Here is a 26,485-nt window from a genome sequence, read left to right on the forward strand (position 1 = left end):
AGAGAGGGCGCGTGGGGGGGCGGGGGGGACCTCGGCCTGCAGCATCCGCCGGCCCGCACCTCAGACCCCCCCCGGCGGGGGGAGGCGCAGGAAGGGGGGGGCCGGCCAGAGACGGGCTGGGGAGGGGGGGCCGCGCAGCCCCCCCGGGCCAGGCTGACTCCCGGGGCCTGACCCCCCCCCCGGGCCAGCCCCCCCTCCCCCAGCTCCGCGGCCCGCCGACTGGGGGGGGGCCCAGCCCAGCCCCCTGGGGACCCCCGGAGAGGTGGGGGGCAGCCGGGGGGGCCGGGACGGAGCTGTCGCCGGCCCCCACCGGAGGGACGGGGCGACCTGCCGCAGGGGGGGCGGCCGGGGGGCCAGTCGGACCGGCACCAAGGGCACCATGTCGTCCGGGGCCAAGGAGGGGGGCGGGGGCTCCCCCGCCTACCACCTCCCGCACCCACACCCACACCCACCCCAGCACGCCCAATATGTGGGCCCCTATCGGCTGGAGAAGACGCTGGGCAAAGGACAGACAGGTGAGTCAGGGGAGGGGACACCTGGGGTGTGGGCAGGAGAGCTGGGGGGCAGAGGGCGGGACTCATGGGTATTCAAAGGGCAGGGGCTGATCGCCCAGACCCCGGGGTCCCTCACAGAGAAGGGACTTGGGGTCCAGTGTGCTGGGTCCCCAGGATGGAGGGGGCTGGGGGCTTGGATTCCTGTGGGGAGGTGCTGAGGCCCAAAGGCTCCCACCTCCCGGGGGCAGAAGTTGGAGGGGCTCCAGGGCCTCGGTGGGGAAGGGAGGCCGGCCTGCAGCAGGGGATCGGCCAGCACTGGGAGCCGAGGTCCTTGCTGCAGTATGCCGCGGGATGGGGGTGCACCCTGGGCAGCCACTTTCCTCTGCACTGCTCTCTGGCTGAGGAGGGCCTCAGGCTCTCCCGGCAGGCTGTCCAGGTGACCAGCAGTGAGGCTAGGGTGATGGGGTCTGCAGCATTCTCCCCCTTCTCCAGCGTGCTGGCTCAGTATGGGGAACAGGAACGGAAGGTGGAAAGGTGGATCTGAGAGTCAAATCTCCCAGGAGTGGTTGTGGAATCAGGAGTCATCCTTTGCTGTTGCTAAACCCTGGCTCCAGCCATGGCCTCTTTCCTGCCAGGTGGAGGGTGGGTGGGTGTGAAGCAGGATCTGCACACCCGTGTCCTAGGCAGGAGGTCCAGGGGTGGGCCCAGGATCTCTTGTGGAAGCTGAGGGCACGAGGGAAGGGGAGAGGCTCAGACCTCAAGATCCTAGCGGTAGGAGTGTGAAGGTGTCACTGACCTGAATTCCTGAGTTATGGGGGAGGAAGGGACCATGGGGCCTGGACGCCTGGGTCTGAGGGGGGAGGGGCTGGGGGCCGTACTCCAGGCTCTGTGGCTTTGGGGCTTACCCTTGGGAAGTGGGCATACTCTTGGGGTTTGCATGCTCCCAGCCACAGGTGCTATTAAAAGCAGATCAGGAAGGGAATTGAAAGGCCAGGGTTTAGGAGGAGGCGGAGGATGGTCCGGGAGGGGGGCAAACGTGAAAGTATATTCCTTGGGAGACAGGGAGTCTCCAGAAGATTGAAGGGCAGAGAATTCAAGGAAGTGATGGGTTGAAAGAGAGAGGGGTTGAAGGTGGCAAAGGTGGCAGTCGGGGAGACAACATTATGGAGACACGGTGAGGAAAGATTCTGTGGAGGGACGGACTTGAAGGGTCACACCAGAAGGACAGAGAATCCGGGTGAGAACCAGGGGTGGTTGTGGAGGTGACAGCAGGCGGAGGGATGGACACTCAGAAGGGACAGAACAGGGGCGTCTGCCTGGCTCAGTCAGTAGAGCACACGACTCTTGGTCTTGTGGTTGTGAGTTCGAGCCCCACGTGGGTGTAGAAATTACCTAAGGGGGGGCGGGGGAATAAAGAAGGGACCGAACAGAATGTCCATGTCTACGGGCAACAGGAAGAAGAGAGTGTTTCATGGGAATGGTAGCTGTCAGAGCCCTTAGCGCTCGGGTCAGGCTGATTCAGGCCACTGTTAAACGGCCAGCAGGGAAAGGAGGAGGAAAGTGGGGAGTAAGGAGGACTCAGGAGCCCGAGGCCGGGAGAGTGCTCTGGGAGCACACCCCACATTTTCAGTCCTGCTTCCGCAGGGCTGGTTAAACTCGGGGTCCACTGCATCACTGGCCAGAAGGTTGCCATCAAGATCGTGAACCGGGAGAAGCTGTCTGAGTCGGTGCTGATGAAGGTGTGTGTGCACTGGGGCAGGGTGCCCCTTTGGGGCTGGGTGGGGGGAGCGAGGGAGGCCATGCTGACCTCCATTCCTGCGTCCCCACTGACCCCCAGGTGGAGCGGGAGATCGCCATCCTGAAGCTCATTGAACACCCACACGTCCTCAAGCTGCACGATGTCTACGAGAACAAGAAATATTTGTAGGTATTTATAGACACCCAGCCCCCCATGCACCCCCACCCCAAGTTCCTAGGGTGGGACCTTTCTGGAAACAAGGCCTGGAGGGGCCTGGAGAAACTTAAGCTCTCCTGGCTGGAGCCACCGAAGGGCCAGCCAGTCCCTTCGCTCCTGCACAGAACACCCTCCCACACACACAGACACACACACATAATCCTCCTCGTTCCCACGTTGACTGGCCTGACCTGGCCTGACACTGAGAGCTAAACGTTCCCTAGCAAGAGCACGGCCAAGTGTCAGCCATCCTGGTGGGGGACAGAGGTCCATCCTGGCCCTTCTTCCCCAGCCCCAGGCCCACGCCCTACTGCACTGCAGGGAACACTCTCTACTAGATAATCCAGATGTCCTCAACCGGACCCAGCTGGCTAAGGGCAGCTCCCCACCCTGTTCCTCTTTGCTGAGGCAATGGGGGCTTAGCAAAGCCTGAGGCTCAGTGAATCCTGCTTATTCCTAAACCTACCCCCAACCTCTTGGAGCATTGCAGGCCCCCCTCCTCCTCCCACATAACTCTGGGGGCTATGATGGACACCCCAACAGTGGCCTTCTATAGGAGTTCCCAGTCTGTATCTCAAAGTTGATTACCCCTCAGGAAGATGGGAGTAGAGTCCAGCTGCCCAGGGTACAGACAATAGGCCTTTGTCTGGACTCTGGTGACCCAAGGGACAGCCGGGCTGGGCAGCGGGTGAGGGGACAGACCCCTGCCCCCACCCCCGGATGAACTGACTCCAGGACCCATCAGATGCTGGGGAGGGTTTCCCCAGGCAGTAAGAGGCCCGGCCCCAGGTGCTCATGGGAATTGTAGTTCAGGCTTCCCCAGGTGTGGCGGCAGGGAGGGGCTTTTTCACCAGCTGGCGGAGCTATCACTCCCACTCCTCCACCTAGGTAGGCATAGGGGGTGACCCATGGGAGTTTGGGCTTCACAGAGGACTATCAGCTTTCCAAGAGCTCATAGAAATTGCGCTTTTGTTCCCAGGGGCTGATGGGAATCAGAGTTTTGGCCTCCTGGGGCCTGATGGGATTTGGAGTCTTAAGGATCCAGGTGGCTGATGGGAATTAGGAGTCTGTGTCCCAGAGGCTTATGGGAGTTGGGAGCTTTAAACCTCTCAGGAGCTGATGGGACTTGTAGTTTTTTACCTCATGGTTGTTGCCTTAGATTGATGCACACTGCAATTGTTATTGCCAGGAATTAATGAGAATTTGAGTTTCTTCATCCCTGAGGCTTATAGGAATGAGAGGCTTGGCTTTCCAAAAGCTGATGGGAGTGGGGGAGGGGGAGGTGTCTTTATCTCTCAGGGTCCTGTGAGAATCGAGGTGTTCCTGTCCTCCAGGCGCTAACAGAGTTGTCTTATCTCCTGAAATAACTGAGAGTCCAAGTATTGATACTCCTAAAGTTGCCATGGGAGTCTCTGCTGCCCAGAACTGAGAGGAATTGAGTTTTGGGTTCCTAGAGGCTGATGGGACTTGGAGTCTCTTTTGCTCAGGGACTCATGGGAATTGGAGTCTTCTCCTCCTCCCAGGGACTCATGGGAATTGGAGTCTTCTCCTCCTCCCAGGGACTCATGGGAATTGGAGTCTTCTCCTCCTCCCAGGGACTCGTGGGAATTGGGATTCTCTGCTTCCAGGGGCCAGTGGGATTGAGGTCTTGTGTGGGGGTCCAGGGGATTTTGAAAGAGAGAGACCAGGCTCTTTGGTGCTCCACATGCCCCTTCCAGCCCTCTGCCCCCTCCACGTCCCCCAGGTACCTGGTTCTGGAGCACGTCTCTGGAGGTGAGCTGTTTGACTACCTAGTAAAGAAGGGGAGACTGACGCCCAAGGAGGCCCGGAAGTTCTTCCGCCAGATAGTATCGGCGCTGGACTTCTGCCATAGCTACTCCATCTGGTGAGGGGGCAGCTGGAGGGGAGGCCGGGATGAGCACTGCCCACAAGGCTCACTGGAAGCCAGTGCGGTGCAGCCCCAAAATAAATCTTTATTCCTTTTTAAAAATTGAGATAAAACTCACGTCTCATAATATTCACCCTTTTAAAGTACACAATTCAGCAGTGTTTAGTACATCCAATGTTGCGCATCGCTGCTGTGTAATTGTAGAACATTTTCCTCACCCCCGAAATCATCACCTCGTACCCATGAAGCAAGCAGTCACCCCTCCGGCCTCCCTGCCCCCAGACTCTGACGACCACCAATCTGCTTTCCATCTCCATGGATTTGCCTATTCTGGACATTTCATATAAATGGAATCATACTATATGTGGTCGTCTCTGTCTGGCTTCTTTCACTCAGCAAAACGTTTTCAGGGTTGATCCATGTTGTAGCATGTGTCGGTATTTCCTTCCTCTTCGTGGCTCAATAATACTCCATTGTGTGGCTGTGCCGTATCTCGTTTATCCATTCCCCAGTTGATGGACACTTTAGTTGTATCTCCTTTTCTGGCTCTTGTAAATAATATGGACATGGGAACAATCAAGTACAAGTTTTGGTGTGTACCTGTGTTTTCGATTCTCGGGTATATCCCTGGGGGTGGAATTGTCAGGTCATGTGGGAACTCTGCTTAGCCTTTTGAGGAAGTGCCAGACCATTTTCCAAAGCAGCCGTACCCTTCACCATCCCCACCAGCAGCCCACAAGGGTTCCAATCTCTGTACATCCTTGCCAACGCTTGTTATCATTTGACTTTTTACCCATCCTAGTGGGTATGAAGTGGCGTCTCATTATTGTGGTTTTGATTTGCATTTCCCTGATGACTAATGACATAGAACATTTTTTCATGTGCTTAGTGGCCGTTTGTTTATCTTCCTTGGAAAAATGTCTGTTCAGATCCTTTGCCCATTTTTTATTCAGTTGTCTTTTTATTATTGAGTTGTAAGAGTTCTTTATTCTAGGAACAAGAGATAGCTCTAGGAATAACCCCTAAGAGTTCTTTTTTTTTTTTTTTTAAGATTTTATTTATTTATTTGTCAGAGAGAGAGCACAAGCAGGGGCAGCGGCAGGAAGAGGGAGAAGCAGGCTCCCCGCTGAGCAAGGATCCCGACGCGGGGCTTGATTCCAGGACCCAGGGATCATGACCTGAGCCGAAGGCAGATGCTTAACCAACTGAGCCTCCCAGGCATCTCTCCTAAGAGTTCTTTATTCTAAGAACAAATCTTTTACTAACTGTATATTTTTCAACTATTTTCTTCCAGTCTGTGACATACTTTAGAGTTTTCATTGTTTTTTAATTTTTTTAAAGTTTTTTATTTAAGTAATCTCTACACCCAACATGGGGCTCGAACTTATGACCCTGAGATCAAGAGTCACAGACTCGGGGTACCTGGGTGGCTCAGTTGGTTAAGTGTCTGACTTTGGCTCAGGTCATGATCTTGGGGTGCTGGAATGGAGCCCCGCATGGGGCTCTGCGCCCAGCGGGGAGTCTTCTTGTCCCTGTACCCCTCCCCCCACTCGTGCTATCTCTCTCTCTCTCTCTCTCTCAAATAAATAAAATTTCTAAAAGGGGGGGAGAAAAAGAGTTGCATGCTCTTCTGACTGAACTAGCCAGGCTCCCCGCTTTTATGTTTTTATAGCAATGTCTTGTGAAAAGCCAGTTTGAAATTTTGATAAATTCAAGTTTGTATCTTTTTTTTTTTACAGTTTATGTCTTTTCTGCCCTATCTATAAACCTTTGCCCAGCTCAAGGTCCCTAAGGCTTCCTCCTACATTTTCTTCCAGAAGTTATATAGTTTTAGCTCTTGCATTTTGGCCTGGGATACATTTCAAATTAATTTTTGTCTGTGATGGAAGGCAAGGGTTGAGGTTCGTTTTGTTTTGTTTTGTTTTGTTTTTTTGTTTTTTTTTTTTTTTGGCGTGTGAATGTCCATATGAAAAGATTGTCCTTTCCTCACCGAATGGCCTTCAGCTCATCTTTCAGCCTCATTTGCTTGCGCCCCTTCCCTCTCTGGGATGGGGATTGGAACTGGGGTGGGTGTCAGGGTGGAGGGGCTACAAGGTGGGGATAAAGCTTGGTGATGGAAAGGCAACCCCTTTAAATTGTCAACACCTCCCTATTGACACGACCCAGTCAAAACCCTGACATTACAAGCGCTGACCTCTAGGGGGCAATAGTCAACATATTTAGCAATAAGTATGACCCAGTTACTGACCACTTCCCACAGAAACTGTAGAATCCTCAGGCCCCACCTCCCCCCAGACATCAACCCTTAAAATTTGAGAGAGTTTTGCTCCAGGGGAGAGGGCTGGTGTCTCCAGGGAGGGACCAGTGACTAGCTTGGGGTGACCATAGTCTTCTTATTACTCAGTATGGAAGTATTTCAATATTTCAGTAGCTCAACATTAGCCTTCTTACCTCCTTGGCACATATTCAAATATTTGTGGATAAAATGATACACTGTCTGGGGCCTCCTACGAAATAATCCAGCAGAGGAAGGAAAGAGTATGTATGGGTAGAGATGAAGGAAGACTTGCCCTGAGTTGATACAGGTGAGGCTGGGGGATGGGTACTTGGGGCTTCCTTATATTCTTCTCACTACTTGGGAGCATGTTTGAAATTGCCCATAATAGCTTCCAGAAGTGCCCGCCTCTGGGAGATAGCGAATGGGGCCTCAGCCTCCAGGAGGAGGGCGGAGGCCTGAGCCCCACCTGCCTGTCTCAGCCACAGAGACCTGAAGCCCGAGAACCTGCTTTTGGATGAGAAAAACAACATCCGCATCGCAGACTTTGGCATGGCGTCCCTGCAGGTGGGGGACAGCCTCCTGGAGACCAGCTGTGGGTGAGTGGGGGCCTGGCCTCCGTAGTCCCGGGGAGGGGGCGAGAAGCCCACCAGAGGCTCACACCGCCTCTCTGCTGCAGGTCCCCCCACTATGCGTGTCCGGAGGTGATTAAGGTGAGTGAGCACGTGGAGAGGACGGAGGAGTGGGGGGAGCATGGTGGAGAGACCCTGTCATGGCCGGGCCTTCTCCTTTCCAGGGGGAGAAGTATGACGGCCGCCGGGCAGACATGTGGAGCTGTGGAGTCATTCTCTTTGCCCTGCTTGTGGTAAGGGGACCGTCCCCTCTCCTGCCCCGTTTTCTAGAGCAGTCCTGCCTGGTGGGAGCACAGAACATTACGTTCCATCTTTCCCTCAGGGCTTGTCTTCCAAATACTTAACTGGCATCAGGAAGGTGGGAAGTATGAACCAGTGGACCAAGATCCTGGAGCACCCTTCCCCCTGCCGCCACCCCTGTGCCCAGAGCTAACTCTTGAGGCACAGCACTGTGAACTGGTCCAGGGTGTCCCAGAGAGGGACGGGGCAGCCAGGAGCCCTTGGGCGGCTTGGGGCAGCGGCTGTTCTAGGGTGTTTGTTGCAATATGGTAATAACTAGTATAATCAGACCAAGCCTGTCAGCCCGGCTCTTCCCCAGGGCCTTTGCACCTGCTCTTCTCTGCCTAGAAGAGCATAGGCTCAACCTGCTCTTCCACCCCTACCCGTCCCATTGCTCATCTAGTTCACACGGAGACTTCTCTCCGCTCCCACTTCTCTCCCCACCCCTCACGAGGTCAGACCTTCTGGGGGGAGGCTCTCTGCTTCCTGGTGACTATCAGAGACGCTATTGTGCGTCGAGTTGTGCGGTTTCTCCTTCCCTTCTAAATCATCAGCTCCCAGAAGTCAGGGCTTTTATCTTTGTTGTTTTATTCTGTTGGATCACTATCGTGACCCGAGTTGGCCTGTGGCCAGTCCTCCTTAGCAGCTGTGGCGTGAATAAATTGGTGGTGTACTCTGTGCCAGGCACCGTTCCAAGCACATTACCTTGTGCACTTCTCTCAAAAACCCTAGAGACGAGAAGTGACCGGCCCACGGGCACACTTCTGGACAGCGGCAGGGCTGGGATCAGTGTTTGGTCTCGTCACCACGAGCCTATGTGACACCGAGGGGACCGGGGCTGAACGGGTGTGCCTGGGGCTCGCGGCTCCCCCAGGGAAGACTGACAGAGAGAGACACAGCGAGCGAGGGAACGCAAGCAGGGGGAGTGGACGATGGAGAAGCAGGCTTCCCGCCGAGCAGGGAGCCCGATGCGGGGCTCGACCCCAGGACCCTAGAACCATGACCTGAGCCGAAGGCATTCGCTTAACCAACCGAGCCACCCAGGCGCCCCTGTTGGTGATTTTAAATCGTCCCACCGCAGAGTGTCGTTATGCGTTCCTAAGGACGGGAAGGTTGTTTTGTCCGTCACAGAGAAAATACCTGTGCTAGATAAGCTTCTTTCCAGTGTGAGTTCGAATGCTGCTGGCCACATGTTCAATGTCAACAAATTGTCTTAGTCTGGTCTCCTATAACAAAGGTAGACGGGGCGGCATGAACCACACTCACTGCTCACTGTTCTGGAGGCTGGGAAGTGTAGAATCCAGGCGCCAGGCCGACAACAAACACTCAGCCACGTTGAATGAGAGAGACAAGCGGAAGTCACATCCAGGCTTCCCTGCCCTAGACCAGCATTGCGGGGTGCCCCTCTCCTCCTCTCCCCTACACCTTGCATCCTCTGTCCAGAGGCCTCTGACACTAGGGGCAATGCCTGGAAAAGCCCTGAGACTCATGCTGTCACCCCTGCAAGTGTTTGTCCACCATCATCTCCTCCGAGACCCCTTCCCCGACTCCCTTGCTAGACCCGGCTCCCCTCTCTCGCTACCTGCTCGCTCTGCTCGTGTTTCCTCATCGCCCAGACTCCCACCTGTCTCGTTCCATGTGTCCCTTTGTTGTTTGCTGGCCCTCCCACTACTCATCCAACAGCCACTGCTTATGAATCCGTGTGTGCCAGGCACTGTTCTAGACAAGGCTCCATGGGGCCAGGGACCTGGTGTCCCCTGCTCCATCCCTCGCGGTCAGATCAGAACCTGGGAGATAGCAGGGGTGCCCGCATGATGACAGAGCTGCTAAAGTTCATTCACTCACTGGGGTATCGCAATCTAGGGTGTGAGCTGTAGGAGGGCGAGGACTTGTTTTGTCTGTTACGAGAGACCTGACCCAAAATGGATGCTCACCTTTTGTTGAGCAAACGTGTGAGGATTACCCCTCCTGCAACTGGTCTGGGGAGAAACCTCTTTTTAAGATGCAGCCTCCAAGCTGCAACCCCAGCCTCGTAAGCCCTGGAGCCTGACTTGTCTGTTGCCAAATCCTTGCTCTGCCACCTACCAGCTCAGAGGCCTTGGGCAAATTGCTGGACAGCTCCATGCCTCAGTTTCCCCCATGTAAAGTGGGATCATAATAGTCCCCTGCTGGGCGCCTGGGTGGCTCAGTCGTTAAGCGTCTGCCTTCGGCTCAGGTCACGATCCTGGAGTCCCGGGATCGGGTCCCGCATGGGGCTCCCTGCTCCGCGGGGAGTCTGCTTCTCCCTCTGACCCCCCCCATGTGCTCTCTCTCATTCTCTCTCTCTCTCTCAAAATAAATAAATAAATAAATAATAATAATAATAATGGTCCCCTGCCTCCCAGTGCTTGTGGCAAGGACTAAATGTGCCGATTTGTCAAGCACCTGGGGTCTCGCCTGGAACATCCCGAGCTCTATGTGAGGGGTCCTGTTATTTCTCACTCAGGGGGCTCTGCCCTTTGATGATGACAATCTCCGTCAGCTGCTGGAGAAGGTGAAACGGGGCGTCTTCCATATGCCCCACTTCATCCCTCCAGACTGCCAGAGCCTCCTGAGAGGGATGATCGAAGTGGAGCCCGAGAAAAGGCTCAGTGTGAGTTGGGGGGGCGGGCGGTGGGTCGTGAGGATAGAACCCCTAGAGGGGGCGCATGAGGCTGGACTTCCAGGACCTGCCTGTCGGTCCCCGGGCTCGCTCAATGAGCTCCACACTGGGGAGGACCCCCACCGCGGGAGGGCTGCCACTGTGCGTGCGGGCCGTGTCCCAGGCCCGTCCCCGGTAGCCGCGGGTCGAGGCGCTCACTTGCCACTAGGGGAAGACCTAAGCTGTCATCCTGCCCCTGGCGGAGAGGAGGGGACACTGTTAGGGACCCCCAAGGCCACCTCATCTACTTTCCTGCGGGCTGCTGTGTTCATACGACCTATTTCTGCTTCTCTCCCTCCCTCAGCTGGAGCAAATTCAGAAACATCCCTGGTACCTGTGAGTATGGGACAACTAAGCACCTGGGTCCCTGGGGGAGAGAGGCAGGGGGCCCAAACATCAAGGGTCCCCAGCAGGAGAACCAGCTAGAGGGTGGGATACCATGGTTCCTCAATGAGGAGGGGCTAGGGACTCAGGTTTCTGGGTCCTAGGGGAAGGGACACAGGTGGAGCAGGGACTGGGAGCCGGGACTTCTGGGTTCCTAAGAGAGGAGCAGGTTGGGGCCCAGGACACCTGCGTCTCAGGTGGAGAGGGCTCGAATCCCGGACGCCCGGCCCGGTCCCCGGTAACGTTTCTCCCCCTCCCCAGGGGCGGGAAACACGAGCCGGACCCTTGCCTGGAGCCAGCCCCAGGCCGCCGGGTGGCCATGCGGAGCCTGCCATCGAACGGAGAGCTGGACCCCGACGTCCTGGAGAGCATGGCCTCGCTGGGCTGCTTCAGGGACCGCGAGCGGCTGCACCGCGAGCTGCGCAGCGAGGAGTAAGGCCCCCCCCTGCCCCAACGCGCACCAGCAGTCCATGTCCCGCGAGCCGCCGCAGGGCCCCAGCCAGCCAGCAGAGGGCGCGCCCAGGCCCCGCGCACGCGCAGACTCCCTGGGGCGTGGCGCCCCGGTCGCTGGATGGGGCGTGGCTTAAAGTTCCCACGTGGAGCTGTTCCCGGAGGGACCACGAGGGGGCGGTAGGACCGGCGGAAAAAAGACTAGATGCTGCAAAGTATCGCCAGGCGCTGAGACAGACTTAGTGCCCCACGCAGGGCTTACAAGTAGTAAGTGCTCAGTTATTAGGTGTTATTACGGCTAAGTAAGGGTCCGATGTACGCCGACACAAAAAAGCTGACCATGTTGATGCCTAGGAAGATGGACCCATGGACAGAGGTACTGGGTGTACTAAGCCCCCGAGAGCCACAGCTGCAGGGAGGGGGTAAGACCTCTGGAGCCCGACCCCTGACCCCAATCCCCTCCTACCCCCTCACTTCCCTTCCCCATCAGGGAGAACCAAGAAAAGATGATCTACTATCTGCTTTTGGATCGGAAGGAGCGGTATCCCAGCTGTGAGGACCAGGACCTGCCTCCCCGGAATGATGTCGGTGAGAAGGCAGGGCTGGGGGTCCGGACTCCGGACTCCGGAGGGAGGAAGGGGCTGCAAGCCCGTAGCTTCTGCGTTTAGACCCCACCCCCCCGACTTGCTCCGTGGCCTTGTCAAAAGTCTGTACTCCGGGCCTCTGTTCCCCCACGGGTACCAGTGCCACGCACGGCTGCGCGAAGCCAGCTTTTCTGATCGGGCTGAAACTCTCCGCCCTCAGACCCCCCTCGGAAACGTGTGGATTCCCCCATGCTGAGCCGTCACGGCAAGCGGCGGCCAGAGCGGAAGTCCATGGAAGTTCTGAGCATCACGGATGCTGGGGGCGGCGGCTCCCCAGTGCCCACCCGACGCGCCCTGGAGATGGCCCAGCACAGTCAGAGGTGGGAGCTGCCGCCCCTCCCGCGGACCCACAGTGTGGGTGGGGAGGGGGTTCGGGGTTCTAGCCCCAGCTCCGCCGCAGTGGCCCCTCTCCGGGCCTCAAGTCCGCATCGCAAAGGCGTGTGGAAGGGAGAGGACATCTGCGCCTTGCGAAACCCACACACCTGATTAAAAATCATCATCATCATCATCATCATCATCATCGTCTCTCCTGGAAACAGATCCCGCAGTGTCAGTGGAGCCTCCACCGGTCTGTCCTCCAGCCCTCTCAGCAGCCCAAGGGTAAGCCCCTAGTCATTAGGAAGGGGTAAGGGGGTGAAGACGCTGGAGCCGAGATCGAACAGCAGGAACTACAACTCCCATGAAGTCTTGAGGCATAGCCTCTCTGTCCCTAAAGGGCCCCCAACCCTAAGGCCGCATAAGTATTTTAGTGCATTGGGCACTTCCACCTCCGATAGGATTGGGGTTTTAGTGTGTGTCAAGGGTTCGTTTACGCGCGGAACAAAAGCTAATTGAGCGCCTACTGTGTACCAGTCACTGTGCTACAGCAGTGAACATGATAGAAAAAGTCTCTGTCCCCCTAACAATGTGGGTTGGGAGGGGGAAATCACTGGACTACAAGTTCCAGCATGCATCGGGACCCACCTCCGTGAGTATGTGCGAACGGGGTTCCTAGAGGCTCCTGGGAGTTGTAGTCCGCCATCTCACCCTTCTCCACTCTTCCACAGAGTCCTGTCTTTTCCTTCTCACCTGAGCCCGGGGCCGGAGATGAGGCTCGGGGCGGGGGCTCCCCGACTTCCAAAACGCAGACGCTGCCTTCTCGAGGCCCCAGGGGTGGGGGCGCCGGGGAGCAGCCCCCGCCCCCCAGTGCCCGCTCCACGCCCCTGCCTGGTCCCCCAGGCTCCCCGCGCTCCTCTGGGGGTACCCCCTTGCATTCGCCCCTGCACACGCCCCGGGCCAGCCCCACTGGGACGCCGGGAACGACGCCACCCCCAAGCCCCGGCGGTGGCGTCGGGGGAGCCGCCTGGAGGAGTCGTCTCAACTCCATCCGCAACAGCTTCCTGGGCTCCCCTCGCTTTCACCGGCGCAAGATGCAGGGTACAGGGTCCCTGAGGGGGCAGGGGCTGGGGGCCCGGCTTCCCACCTCCTGAGAGAAGATGGGGCTGGGAGTAGAAATTCAGGCGTTGGGGAGAGGGGGTGTGGCTTCCAGCTCTGGAGGGGGAGCCTCTGTCAAGGACACCTCCCTCCAGTGCCCTGGCTCACTTTCCCATTGGCTCATGGCTAGCAAGTCCCACCCTCAGAGGGCGTGGCCTAACGGGTTGGCGAACATCCCCAGAAGGACCACCGAGCAGCGTGCCATTTGGGGTTTAGTTACCGGGAGGTGAATGGGCACCAGGATCTGGAACCTCTGGTTGGAGGGGACTCCTGGCCCACGTGCTGGACCCCAGGATGATGGGCAAGTGTTGACCATACTCTCCCCTCGCTCCCCGCCCGCCAGTCCCCACTGCCGAGGAGATGTCCAGTTTGACGCCAGAGTCCTCTCCAGAGTGAGTCTGACAGGGAAGGGAAGTGAGAGGATGGGGGAGGGTTTATTCCCTGATCGGCGTCCTGACCCACCTTCCAACCATTCCCTTTCACTCAGGTTGGCAAAACGCTCCTGGTTTGGGAACTTCATCTCCTTGGACAAAGAAGAACAAATATTCCTTGTGCTAAAGGACAAACCTCTCAGCAGCATCAAAGCGGACATAGTCCACGCCTTCCTGTCGGTGAGGGGCCCGGGTCTTACTGTGTCCTGGCCAGCACCGGACTACAAGTCCCAGCAGCCCCTGGGGTCCGCTGCCTTCGCGCTGGCCTGACTGCCTCCTGAGGCTCATGGGTTCTGTAGTTTTCCGTTCAGAGTTGGGTTGGGTCACTGTAGGGGCGGGAGGTGCAGAGGTTTACTGTACCCTGGGGCTTGGAGGCGGTGCAAAGAACAACTCCCCAGAGTATTGGTGAGCTGCCATTCCCCCATCACCAGGTCTGAGATCAGCAGACGGAACCACTTTTTCCACTGGGCCCTCTGGTTCTTGCTCTAGGAGCTAGTGGGACTTGCAGGTTTTGAGACACAAATGGTAATGCCTGTGGAGGCAGAGAAGTTTGTATCATGTGATTCTGGAGCCTGGGGCTGACACCTAGATGTGAAAGTCCCTGTTATCAGCCACTCTGATACCCTGTTTAGAGTTGGACAAGAAAACTACAAGCCCCAGCAGGCAGTGCGGGCTCCCCCCGGCTTTTCTGTTCTTTCCCCTCTGGTGGCTGATGGAACGTGTAGTCGTGGCTCTCCATTCCCTGGAATCACCCCCTCCTTTCGTCCCCTGCCTGTCTCAGATCCCCAGCCTGAGTCACAGTGTGCTGTCACAGACCAGCTTCAGGGCCGAGTACAAGGCCAGTGGCGGCCCCTCCGTCTTCCAGAAGCCCGTCCGATTCCAGGTGGACATCAGCTCCTCAGAGGGTCCAGAGCCTTCCCCACGACGGGACAGCAGTGGCGGTGGTGGCATCTACTCCGTCACCTTTACGCTCATCTCCGGTAAGCATCCCTTGGCTAGAGACTGCCTCCACCCTGGCATGTGGGATGCACAAGACAGCTGAGCTGGGATGGTGGCCCCCTCATTCAGACCCTCACATTCTGTCCTTCCCCCCTTTCTCAGGGACATGTCATGGACATTTTTTTTTTTTTTAAGATTTTATTTATTTGAGAGAGAGACAGGGCACAAGTCAGGGGGAGGGGCAGAGGGAGAAGCAGACTCCCTGCTGAGCAGGGAGCCTCATGTGGGGCTCGATCCCAGAACCGAGATCATGACCTGAGCTGAAGGCAGACGCTTAACGGACTAAGCCACCCAGGCGCCCCTTCATGGACATTTATGATGTTCCAAGTGCTTTACATGCACTATTACATTGAAGCTTCCCAGCAGCTTTTGAGGTATTAGTGCTCACCCACTTGACAGAGGAGAAAACAGAGTCCTGTTGAGGTAAATTGACTTGACAGAGTCACACCGCAAACCGCGACAGAGCCAGGCTCAACCCAGCCCTGCTGACACTGAAGGGCAAAGACGTGGCTCGCAGCAGTCCAGTGTCATGCCTGCACCCAGAGCAGACATCACCAGTCCATCACAGCACTTCTTCCTGCGGAGCTCAGCTGCAGCCTCAGAAACTGCAGGCCGCCATGACCAACCAAGAGTTGGCACCAGAGATGAAAACCACAGAAATGTCTTGCTTCCGATTCGGCTTGCTTTCCGAGCCCTGATGAGAACAGTCTGAATAACAAGAGATGCTTCTGTGTGCTACCCTTGTTAGCAGTCTTACTATGTCACAGTTGGGAGATGAGCTTGCTCCCAGAGTTTCCTGCCAGTGTTACATCACTAAAATGAATTATGGTGCATTTTTTTCCCTTCCCTTAAAGATTAATATGCAGGACTTCCTTGATTTTAAGGTTTTTTTTTCACTTCCCGCTTATTTTTCTTATATTTCTGGCTCTTCATGGCCTCAGCTAGAAACTAACAAGTAATACAACCTATTTAAATAGAAAGCCACACCCATCATTATTTTAACTCCAATCTTTCTTAGCCCCATTTGCAAATGGTGGGTTTATTCCTGGCCCCAACACAGGGCAGCAAATTGAGACCAAGAGGAGGAGAGTCCTTTGCGGGGTTGCACAGGGTGGGAGGGCCTTCCCTGTCCCTGTCCCTAAGTCAGTCCATCTCTGTATCCCCTCCAGGTCCCAGCCGTCGGTTCAAGCGAGTTGTGGAGACCATCCAGGCACAACTGCTGAGCACTCACGACCAGCCCTCCGTGCAGGCCCTGGCAGGTGGGAGGCAGGGGCCTAAAGCCACGTGTCCCTCTTTTATCCTGTGGGCTGGAGGGGAGACCGCCTGCTGAGCAAGTGCCCCAGGGCTTTGGTTTGTGGGCGAGGATCACAGGTTCTCAGAGAGGCTGGGGTCTAAGCTCCATCCAGGGAACAGGGCCATCCCAACCTGAGAAGGCCTCCTGGCTAGGGAGGGCACCTCCAGGGATCCCTCAGAGGTTGACTAGTCTCTGTGTTGGGGTCATGGAACTTGCTGCTAACAAAAGTTCTGGAACGGTGTTCTGGAGAGGGGCAATCGACCATCCAGGTTTGTTCAGATCCCCCAAACAACCCCCTGTAGGCTCCCCTGTTGCTGATGAGCGTTTGCCCTAACAACCAGGAGAGCAGAAGGCAAGGGGACCTCTGGCTGTGATCTGGGGACTCGAGTGGGACCTGCTGCTGTGATAAGCCGTCCCTTAGTGGATAGCGTCATAGCCAGAGTCCGTGAGAATGCCCCCTGGAGTGGGGCCTCTGGGTCTCACGGGGACTAAGTTGGCCCAGTTTCCCAAGCCACGGGGGCCAGAGGGGCCCAGGATGCATGACCTGCTTGCTGTCCATGACCTTGCCAGGTCTGGTTGCAGATGGGTGTCCTCCTGGCAGCCATCCCCCCCGCCCCAGGCTTCCGGCCCCGCAGTGGGGGCCCTTGGCCTCACCATGATGTTGCTGGAACGTGTTCCTTGGGGTTCGGCAGCCTTGAGGTTCCTGAGGCCACACTGCTTCCTTCTCCGCAGATGAGAAGAACGGGGCCCAGACCCGGCCTGCTGGCACCCCACCCCGAAGCCTGCAGCCCCCACCCGGCCGCCCAGACCCAGAGCTGACCAGCTCTCCCCGCCGAGGCCCCGCTAAGGACAAGAAGCTCCTGGCCACCAACGGGACCCCTCTGCCCTGACCCCAGGGGGCCGGGGAAGGAGGGGAGCCCCCTCCACCCCCCTTCCCTGCCCCCCAACTGTGAATCTGTAAATAGGGCCCAAGGAGTATGTAGGGAGGGGAGAGGTACAACCAACCCGGCCTTGCCCTGCAGGGATGGGGCTCAGGGGGCCGTGCCCAATGGGGGGTGGTTCTGGGGGGGCCGAGGGCGGGGGAGCTGTTTCTATTTTATTTATTGATTAATTTATTATTTTATTTATTGATCAATCTCTCTGCGGGGTGGGGTGGGGGAGGGACGGGGGCTGGTCGGGGTGGCTTAGCAGATCCGGACGGAGAGGGCCATCTGTCCCTGTGTCCCCAACTCCTCCTTCCCGGGCCCCCCTTCCCCGGCTCTCCCCCTTCCTCTCACAACCTTCTGTACGGATTTGCTCTCCGGAAGGAAATCTGGTTTCGCGTGACCCTGCCTGCGTCCGTGTCTCTGATTCCGCCGGCGGCAAAAAAAAAAAAAAAAAAAAAAAAATTAATAATAATAATAATAAATAGCCTTGAGCAGGGATGGCTGGCTGGCCTTGGCCTCTCACTTCCTGGGTGGCCCTAGCAGCAGCACCGGGACCAGACCACACCGCCCGGACTGCCGTTCACAGGGGGATCTGCAGGGAGATGGGGGAGGCCGGCGGGGGGCTGAGGCTGGGGCCCGGCTGGAGACACAGGGTGCAGCCGTCCAGGCAGGAAAAATCCACAGCAAACAGGCCGAAGAGCGCGAACAGCAGTGTGGCGACGGCCCACTCGCACGCAGCGGAGGCCGAGCGCAGCGGCCAGGAATGGAGGATGACCACTGCACCCTGGGGTCAAGGGCCACACCAACAGGAAGGATCCGGGAACCCAGCTGGGTCACCGGGGCCGGGTGGCCTCTCGCGACGCACTCGCCCCGCCCAGGCCGGAAAGGCCTCCGCGGCTCCCAGACACTGTCACGGGGATGCCCTCCTCCCCATCTAAGGCTGTTTCCCAAATGTTCCCCTTGCAGGTTCTCCTGCTCACTTTGCATTTCCAACATCCCAGAGCAAGGTTCTCATCTTACCCTCGGCCTTCCCTGACCCCGTCAAGGCCCCACCATCACCATCTTCCACTTGCCCGCCAACTGCTTCTTCCTTCAAAATATGCAGGGTTTCCTAAAGACACCCCCAAGCCGGGCGCCAGCCTCAGGCTACGTTGGCAACTTTCATCCCCCACCCGTGGCCCACAGGCCCCTCCCGCTCAGCCCCTAAAATGTCTTCCTCCTCCTGGTGTCCTCACCTGGTGAGAACTCTGCCACCCACTCATGTGCCTAGCGGACCCTGGGGACTCGCCCTCACCCCCTCCCTCTCCTCATCCTCACGGCCAACTGGTCACCCTAAGGCTCATCCTCCTGGCCTTGCCCATCTCTTTCTGTCTTGTGTCTCTCTCCTGGTCTGCCCTGTCTTCTTTTCTTCCTTCCTTGCTTGCTTGCTTGCTTGCTTGCTTCCTTCCTTCCCTCCTTCCTCCCTTCCTCACCCAATGTGGGGTTTGAACTCACAGCCCCAAGATCACTGCAACAACCTTCCTGCTTCTCAGCCAAGCTAGCCCCCACTCACTCCTAGATCAGTTTAGACATTATTTCATTCATTGAAGGATTTTTAGATCGCGGATAAGGCCGACATCACCCCAGATCCCGTGAATCCTAGAGCAAAGGAGAGGTGAGAGCACCCACACACAAGGTGGTTACCGCCAGAACTGGTCTTGTTCTTCCCCTGCTCGTAAGCTTCCCATGGCTCCCTATTGCCCCCAGGAAGACACTCGAGCCTTTAAAGCCTCACCTTAGCACTGGAAATCCACATCTCAGGCCCTGCCAGTGGCCTTATCTCCAAGCTGGTTTTTCCACCCTCAGCATGCACCTGTGGTGTGTCCCCAACCTCCCAAAGCAGGTGAAAAGCAGCTAGTTCTGCAAGACCAGCTCAGAATCTGCCAGTTCTCAGACCCATCCTTGCAGAACCCCAGCCCCTATCAATCACACTCTGCTGGCCATCTTTATGGTCCATTTCCTGGCCCCAGGGCCTAGGGATATTTGAGCGCCACAGAATAAGGACCTTGCAGCCAAACTGATTATCGGCCCAGTTGGGATTTTAAAAGGGCCCAGCACGGGGCGCCTGGGTGGCTGTCAGTTAAGCAACCGACTCTTGGTTTCGGCTCGGGTCATGATTTCAGGGTCCTGGGATGGAGCCCCGCATCAAGCTCCACACTAGCACAGTCTGCTTGTCCCTCTCCCTCTGCTCTTCCTCCTGCTCTCTCTCAAATAAATAAATAAAATGTTCAAAAAATTAAAAAAGTAATAACAAAACACAAGGGGCCAGCTGGATCTTATCACCAACAGAGCCTCTGCAGAGGGGAGATGTTGCTTGTCCAGCTGGAGTAGCTAAAGGCTTAGCTGAGGGGCCGCCCTTCCCACCTCTTCAATGGGATTCAGTTTGCTGCGCTGGGATATAGGACTGCCCGTTCCATTTGCTGGGATAATCCCAAATAAGCAGATGTCCCTCATGCAGCCAGCACAGGACCTCAGTTGGTTTCCTGGTAAGCTCTTCTGAACACCAGCGGCCTTCTGGCCTCCCCTGCATTCTCCCCAGGGAGGAAATCGGTCCCTAAGGCTGAGTTTGCAGCCTCTTTTCTCTCAGGGCACTTTATCAGTAATGACCATTACTATGATCAAAACAACTCCATTTTACAGATATGGAAACTGAAGCACAGTGATCTGAGTCACCTGGAGGAGTGCCGGGCTGGCGGAAAGCATCTGGGCTCGGGTGACTCAGAACTGGGCTGGGTAGAGTCTTCAGCCGGTGGTAGGCATGCTGGTAAATGGTTAACAACCAGCTCTGATTTGCAACATTGGCCAGTTTCTGTGTTGCGAACACTCCCACCGAGGCCTGCGGGATAATACGACAGCACCAAACACGGAGCTGGGAAGAGATAGGCACTGCCTTCGAGAGTCTGTACAAGCCACCTGCCTCCACCACGAGCTCCGCCGTCGGGCTTCATGACGGGCCTTGGCCAAGAGACTCCCCCTCTCTGAGCCTCAGTTTCCAGTCTTCGCCAACGTGATGCCCGGCACAGGGCAGGTACCCCAAACAGGCTGCTCTCGCTGACTAGCCATCCTCCCAGTATCTGCTGGTGGCTCACTGTGCTGGGCACCAATCTAAGCACCTCACATGCATTACTCCCTTCATTCCTTACAACTCCGGGGGCAGCCCTGTTATTATCCACATCTGATAGCTGAAGGAGCTGAGACACTGAGAAGTTCAGCCAGTGGAGTTTCTCCCCACAGCTAGGACGTGGGGGAAGTGGAATCCGACCCAGGCTGCCTGACCCCTGGGTTGACACTTTCTATGACGCTCTAATCCTGAGGAGACGGAGGCCAAGAAAGGACAGGGCACTGCACATTGCATGGAGCCGACCCACCCCAGTGAAGAACCCCCAACGCCTGCCACCAACCCCAGGAAGGATATTGGCCACCATGAGGATGGTGCAGAGGCTGCAGAGGCCCAGGCGGAGCAGTCTGATCCAGGGGGCCCCAGGCTGGGGCAGGCTCCTCATCCGCCAGAAGAGAAAAAGCTGCAGCCAGAAGTAGAGGTTGCCCACGAATAAGGCGAAGAAGGCCCCTATCAGGTGCGTGGGCAGCTGGTTCTTTTGCTGGGAGGAAAAGGGAAAAGAGTGGAGAGGAAGATAGATACACGGTGGTGGGGGGGGTGCGAGACGCAAGGGCTGTGATGGGGGGAGGGGTCTTTGACCCACCCAAGAGACTGTGCTCACTGCTGCGGCCTCACTCCCTAATACAGGGCCTGGCACATCGTAGACGTTCGGGAAATATTAGTGCAATAAATCTTTCATTCTCAACCGGGGAGAGGGAGGGCTGATATTGCCACCCAGGGGGCAAAAATTGGTTTTTGGATGGCGAAAAGTTCTCATTTATTTATTTTTTTTTAGGATTCTCTTTATATATTTGACAGAGAGAGAGTGACAGAGCACAAGTAGGGGGAGCGGCAGGAAGAGGGAGAGGGAGAAGCAGGGAGCCCGATGAGGGACTCGATTCCAGGATCCCGGGATCATGACCGGAGCCAAAAACAGACGCTTAACCAACTGAGCCACCCAGACACCTCAAGAGTGAAAAGTTCTTAAAGATTACAATGGTTTGTGGTTTGCAGATACATAATATATGTTATTTAATATTTTTTAAATATTAAAAGTTTAATGAGGGGAAGCGATGACCAGAAATGACTTTAAAAGGCTCCTTAGGGGAGCAATATAATAATTTTAAGAAGTGGGGTGCCTGGGTGGCTCCGTCGCTTAAGCGTCTGCCTTTGGCTCAGCTCTTGATCTCAGGGTCCCGGGATCAAGCCCTGCATCGGGCTCCCTGCTCAGCAGGGAGTCCGCTTCTCCTTCTACCCCTGCCCCCTCCTCATAATCTCTCTCTCTCATGCGCGCTCTCTCTCTCTCTCAAATACATAAATAAAAATCTTTTAAAAACTTTTTTTTTAAAGAAGTTAAAGTTGAGGAGCACAGGAATAAACGAAACGAATAAGTAATGGGGAATTTTTCTTACCAAGTGGGAGGCAGCCTCTTACCCTATAGTACTTTCACGGGAGAGGTTTGGACTCAGAGACATCACAGTAAAATTAAAAATAACAATATAAAATAATCAATAGGCTTTCTCCAACCGAATGTCCTTTTGTTCTACAAATATCTACTGAACCTCAAGGCGAAGAATGTGAGTTCTAGAGTCTATGAATCTGGGTTCATTTCTGACCGCCACGAACCAGCTGATTAAAACAAAACAAAAACAAAAACAAAACCCTCTGTCGGATTTGACCAAAAAGAGTTGAGCTAGAGCTCTTGTGGAGATGGATGAAAACCTACACAGTCTAAAAAAAAAAAAGAAAGAAAACCTACACAGTGTAAAGCCTAGCGCCCCGCACAGAGTGAACGCTCCATCTAAGCGGCAAGAATGAGTGGCTCTGAGTAATTTCATTATCAAAAGAGGAAAGGGGCAAGGGACGGCAGTAAATTACCCCCAATCTTCTAGGGTTCAGTGAAATAATTATACCAAGAGCCTCCCTCGCGGGACTCCATTCAAACAGCGGAGGAGCTCACCTCCCTTCCCTGTCCGAGGACCCTAAGAGAAATACAAGTCCCAGAAGGCCATGCGCGGAAGAGCCCCCACAACGAGAAGCCAGCGGCCCCAGGGGATGCTGGGAGCTGTAGTCCTGGACTCGGGCTGGTCGGCCAGCCTGGCTGGGCTCCACGAGCGGATACCGTCTCACCTGGAAATTGCCCACCACCGAGGTGCCCAAGGCACACAGGAGCCCCGTCCACAGGATCAGCTGGTTAAACCATTTTCCGACTCCCCAGTCCCGGAGCTGGTGGTAACGGATAATGCAGATCCAGGCGGCTGGGAGGAGAGGGAAGTGGGCGGGCAAGCCGGGCCCGGATTCCTGGGGAGGGGGTGCGGAGAGACTGGGCGTCTAGGGGTGGGGGCCTAACCCCCACATCTAGGGGAGGGGTGGGGGCTTGGACTCCTGGGGCGGGGGCCGGGGCCGGGGCCGGGCTGGGCCCCCTTGGCTGGAGTCGGGGTCGGGGGGGGGGGGGGTCTCGCCCTGAGCAGAAAGGGCTGAGAATATTTACCCATAGCAGCTCCCATGTTCAGCAGCTGGCTGAAGATGCAGCTCTGAGGGGGGTAAGATCCACAGAGGCTGGGGAAGATGAAGGATCATCCTGCGGCTCCTCAGAGCCAGGCCCCCTCCTCCTCTCCCTCGGAACCCCACCGCCCCGCCAGCGCCATAACTACCTGATATAGGGGAAACCCTCGGTGAGGTTCACAGACCTGTTGGTCACGGCAAGGGCAAAACTGAAGTATAGAGAGACATCAAAGTGGTTTTTAACGACACCTTTTCCTTCTGTTACCCACAGAAATAAGGACTTCTAACTCCCTCCCCTTCAGACCCTGGAGCCCCGGCCCCCAGCCCCCTGCTCCCTCACACCCAGGAGTCCAGGCCCCCAGCCCCTCCTCCCTCAGACCCGGGAGTCCAGGCCCCAGCCCCCCCCTCCCTCAGACCCGGGAGTCCAGGCCCCAGCCCCCCCTCCCTCAGACCCGGGAGTCCAGGCCCCAGCCCCTCCTCCCTCACACCCGGGAGTCCAGACCCCCAGCCCCTCCGCCCTCACACCCGGGAGTCCAGACCCCCAGCCCCTCCGCCCTCACACCCGGGAGTCCAGACCCCCAGCCCCTCCAGGGGTCTCCTGCCTCTAACACTCACACGGTCCAGACTCCAGCAGTAGCCCAAAGGGCCAGGAAGGCAGGCAGCAGGGACAGGTAACCCCACATGCCGGGCTCTGCAGGGGAAGAAGAGGGACCAGGAACCTTTCTCTCTCTCTCTCTCTCTCTCTCTCTCTCTCTCTCAGGTGAGGAACCCGCCCTAAGGGTCCAGCTGCATCAGAAGGTGGCCTCCAGGCTCTGAGCCCCTCAGGCTCTGAGGCCCACACCCACATTGGCTCCCAGGGCAGAAACAATGGGTGAGGGTCTGGTGTGATGAGGCCAGCTCTCAGCCTGGGGCACTTTCCCTCTTGTAACAGCTGCCTTTCCATCCCGACCTCCCAGTTTTTCCAAGCTGGCCTCCCTCAACCCAGCTTCTGAGCCTCTCCCGGCCAGCCCTCCACTGCCAGCCTCTGGGCTTCCCCGGAGTGCTCACCTGTCCGAACTTTCTCCCTCCCGCTCTCCCAGTCCTGGGCCTGGGGCTGTGGGAGAGGTTGGAAAAGGAGGGGGGACGTGGGGTAGGGCTTGGGCGGTGTCGTGGCAGAGCCAAAGTCCAAGCTGCAGAGCAGTCGGGCCGTCTGACCCTCTGACCCGCCACTTTCTTCGGGACCTCACCCCCAAACCGCCACTTCCCCACTCAGAACCTAGCAGGCAGCACCTTAGTTAGCTTCAAGGGGCCCCCAACTTCCTTCCTTCGGCTTTATAAGTTCAAAGTCCGAGACCCCAGCCCTTGTCCTTACCAGGACCCAGATGCTGAGCCTCTAGCTCTCTCTACCCTTCTTCCCTTGGGGACCCAGCAGGCCCAGTCGCTTCTAGAATTCCTGCATTGGTTTCTAGCCCCTGGGGTCCAGCCTCCTAGCTCTTATCTCCTCTGAGGCCCCAGAAGCCAGGCCCACAGGTCAGACTCCTTTCTGGGTGCAGTTTCTGTCCTTAAGCTGCTGGGGATGGGGCTGTGGTGACCTGCCTCCTCCTGTCACTTGCCCTCCCCTCTCCCTTCCTCCAGGCCAGCTGCTGGAATTCCCCAGTGAGCTGGCACAGGGTGGGAAGGGAGACCTTGGTGTCAAAATCTCCAACCGATGAACCTCCCCCCTGAAAGCAATTGCTTCCTCTACTCTGATCCTTTCTCTGTTCCACATAACAACCCTCAACTTTTGGGTTTCCTTCCCTCTTGCTAATCAGACATTTGGGCGCCTACGCTTCCTGCTTCCCCTGGACTCAGGAGCCCAGAACCCCAGGCCCTCCTCCCTCAGACCCAGGAGTCCAGGCCCCCAGCCCCTCCTCCCTCAGACCCAGGGGTCCGGGCCCCAGGCCCCTCCTCCCTCAGACCCAGGGGTCCAGACCCCCAGCCCCCTCCTCCCTCAGACCCAGGAGTCCAGGCCCCCGGCCCCTCCTCCCTCAGACCCAGGAGTCCCCAGGCCCTCCTCCCTCAGACCCAGGAGTCCAGACCCCAGGCCCTCCTCCCTCAGACCCAGGGGTCCAGGCCCCCGGCCCCTCCTCCCTCACACCTGGAAGTTCCAGTACCTTCTCCCTCAGCACTCCACCTCTTTTTTTTCAATTTGTGGTAAAATTCACAAAACATAAAATTAACTATTTTAAAGTGAACAATTCAATGGCATTTTGTACCTTCCCGGTGTTGTGGAACTACCACGTTTATCTAGTTCCAGAACTTTCTCATCACCCCGGAAGAAACCCTGTACCCACTAAGTGTAGGCACTCCACATTTCCTACTGCCCCTAAGCCCTGGCCACAACCAGACTGCTTTCTGTCTGTGGATTTGTTAATTCTGGACATTTCATATGTGGTTGAGTTTCATCCATGTTTTAGCACACATATCAGCACTTCATCCCTTTCCGTGGCCCAATAGAATTCCGTTGACCCTATGTCCCTGGGGACTTAGGAGTCTGAAACCCACATTTTCTTCCTTGTGCTCTTGCATTTCCACAGCCCCAGCAACTAGGACTTCAGGCTGTCAGCTTCCTCGAGGGTACAGATGAGAAAGTGAAGGTGCTGACAGACAGACATGGGACATTCCTTGAGGCCAGAGCCAGCAATCAGCGGAGGCCCCGATCCCACCCCTGCCTACAGTGGCTTCCCAGGCTGGAAGGCAGCCGCCCTTGGACCCGAAAATTAGAATACAGGTATTATATTGAAGGTGGCACAGGGCATGGTGGCCCTCAGAAGAGGAGGTGGCTAACTAGCCATGGTGTCCAGTGGATTCTGGTTGCGAGGGAAGGCCAGGAAGGTCTCACAAGCCATACTTAGAAGGAGGGGTCGGGGTCGGGGGGGATGACAAGCTAATATGCTTACTAGACAGGCTCAGCCAAGGGTAGGAGGCTGCATGTGGCCTTCCTCTGGGTGAGATGACACTTCACTTCCGTGTGTAGGAAACTGCTTCTGGTTCGTGGTGAGGACCGTTTTTCCCAGAGACGGGAAGCTGCCCATGCACTGGATCTCCATTTTCTCACCTACCAAAGCAAGGATCAGAATGGTGCCCCTGCCACACGCTTGTGAGGGTACAGGAGGGAGTCCATGGGAGTATGAACATCGTCGGGTCGTCCGAGTCACGGTATTTCTGAGAAGTTGCACTGCTTCGTAGATACTTGGAGCTCAGAGCGTCTTACTGTGTTATCTGGTCCTCTGGGAAGCAAATGTTGCAAGGGTGTTAGCAATACAAGGGACTTACTGGGGGGCGATGCCAGTGAGAGACAGAGGGGAGAGGGAGCAGGACTGGGCCAGGAAGTGGGTGGGCCACCTGTGGAAGAAGAGGGGGAAGGGAAGTGTGGGTAAGAAGAGCCTCAGAGGGTACAGCTCTGAGAAATCACAGCCGGCCAACAGGGGAGGTGAATTGCAAGGATTTCTTGTCACGGATCCATAGAAACAGAAAGTAGGTTGGTGGTTAGCAGGGGCTGGAGGGAGGGGTAGATGGGGACTGATTGCTTAATCACTTCTTTGGGGGTGGTGAAAACGTCTTGGAAGCAGATAGAGGATGGGCAGTTGCACAACAGTGTGACTGTTAAATGCCTCTGGATTATACTGCTTAAAATGGTTAAAGTGCTGCATTTTGTGGTGTGTGAATTTTACCTCAATTAGAAAAGGAACAGAGGGGCACCTGGGTGGCTCGGTGGGTTAAGGCTCTGACTCTTGATTTCAGCTCTGTCCATGATCTCAGGATCGTAAGATCAAGCCCCGCCTCAGGCTCCGAGCTCAGCAGGGGCTCAGCGTCTCTCCCTCTTCCTCTCCCTCTGCCCCTCCCCCCACTGCTTGCATGTGCACTCAGGCGTGCTCTCGCTCCCTCTCTCTCTCTAAAAAAATGAATAAAATCTTTAAAAAAAAAAAGGTGGGGGGAGACGCCTTGGTGGCTCAGTCAGTTAAGCCTTCAGCTCGGGTCATGATCCTGGAGTCCTGAGATGGAGCCTCATGTGTAGCTCCC

At 56.5% G+C, this 26,485-nt stretch overlaps 3 protein-coding genes across 10 annotated transcripts in view; 2 read left to right on the forward strand and 1 right to left on the reverse strand.

The window, feature by feature from the left end:
- On the forward strand, positions 1-17,275 carry BRSK1 (BR serine/threonine kinase 1). Of its 2 annotated transcripts, XM_027618277.2 has the most exons (19): positions 1-515; positions 2,139-2,233; positions 2,332-2,417; positions 4,193-4,333; positions 7,094-7,210; positions 7,291-7,324; positions 7,408-7,476; positions 10,008-10,154; positions 10,507-10,538; positions 10,848-11,018; positions 11,527-11,624; positions 11,841-12,000; positions 12,220-12,280; positions 12,727-13,096; positions 13,497-13,545; positions 13,641-13,764; positions 14,366-14,564; positions 15,753-15,842; positions 16,610-17,275. In XM_027618277.2, exons 1-19 carry the CDS (start codon positions 380-382, stop codon positions 16,765-16,767), a joined length of 2,337 nt encoding a protein of 778 aa, XP_027474078.1. In that variant the 5' UTR covers positions 1-379; the 3' UTR covers positions 16,768-17,275. The 2 variants fall into 2 exon arrangements, with proteins under 2 accessions (XP_027474078.1, XP_027474079.1); XM_027618278.2 differs by lacking the exon at positions 1-515 and having other exon boundaries at positions 2,332-2,421.
- On the reverse strand, positions 16,977-24,231 carry TMEM150B (transmembrane protein 150B). Of its 5 annotated transcripts, XM_027618460.2 has the most exons (9): positions 23,796-24,230; positions 23,492-23,537; positions 23,060-23,135; positions 22,594-22,653; positions 22,431-22,498; positions 22,070-22,197; positions 20,244-20,441; positions 19,516-19,678; positions 16,977-17,223 (listed from the first exon to the last, which is right to left on the reverse strand). In XM_027618460.2, the coding sequence occupies exons 3-9, from the start codon at positions 23,125-23,127 to the stop codon at positions 17,009-17,011; spliced, it is 900 nt and encodes a 299-aa protein (XP_027474261.1). In that variant the 5' UTR covers positions 23,128-23,135; positions 23,492-23,537; positions 23,796-24,230; the 3' UTR covers positions 16,977-17,008. The 5 variants fall into 5 exon arrangements, 4 of the variants coding, with proteins under 4 accessions (XP_027474261.1, XP_027474260.1, XP_027474263.1 ...); XM_027618459.2 differs by having other exon boundaries at positions 23,492-24,230; XR_003524141.2 differs by lacking the exon at positions 19,516-19,678 and adding an exon at positions 17,327-17,580 and having other exon boundaries at positions 17,127-17,223; positions 20,258-20,441; positions 23,492-24,228.
- KMT5C (lysine methyltransferase 5C) overlaps positions 21,221-26,485 on the forward strand; it is a 22,114-nt gene continuing 16,849 nt past the window's right edge. For 2 of the 3 annotated variants that reach the window (XM_027618397.2, XM_027618400.2), the window contains exons 1-3: positions 21,221-22,171; positions 25,000-25,193; positions 25,440-25,621. The gene's annotated coding sequence lies outside the window, so the exon portion shown is untranslated. Of the gene's footprint in view, positions 22,172-23,204; positions 23,316-24,999; positions 25,194-25,439; positions 25,622-26,485 lie in introns of all 3 variants that reach the window. The other variant, XM_027618398.2, reaches the window with a different exon arrangement.

Source organism: Zalophus californianus, chromosome 17 (genome assembly GCF_009762305.2).
Source record: "Zalophus californianus isolate mZalCal1 chromosome 17, mZalCal1.pri.v2, whole genome shotgun sequence".
Lineage (NCBI taxonomy): Eukaryota > Metazoa > Chordata > Mammalia > Carnivora > Otariidae > Zalophus > Zalophus californianus.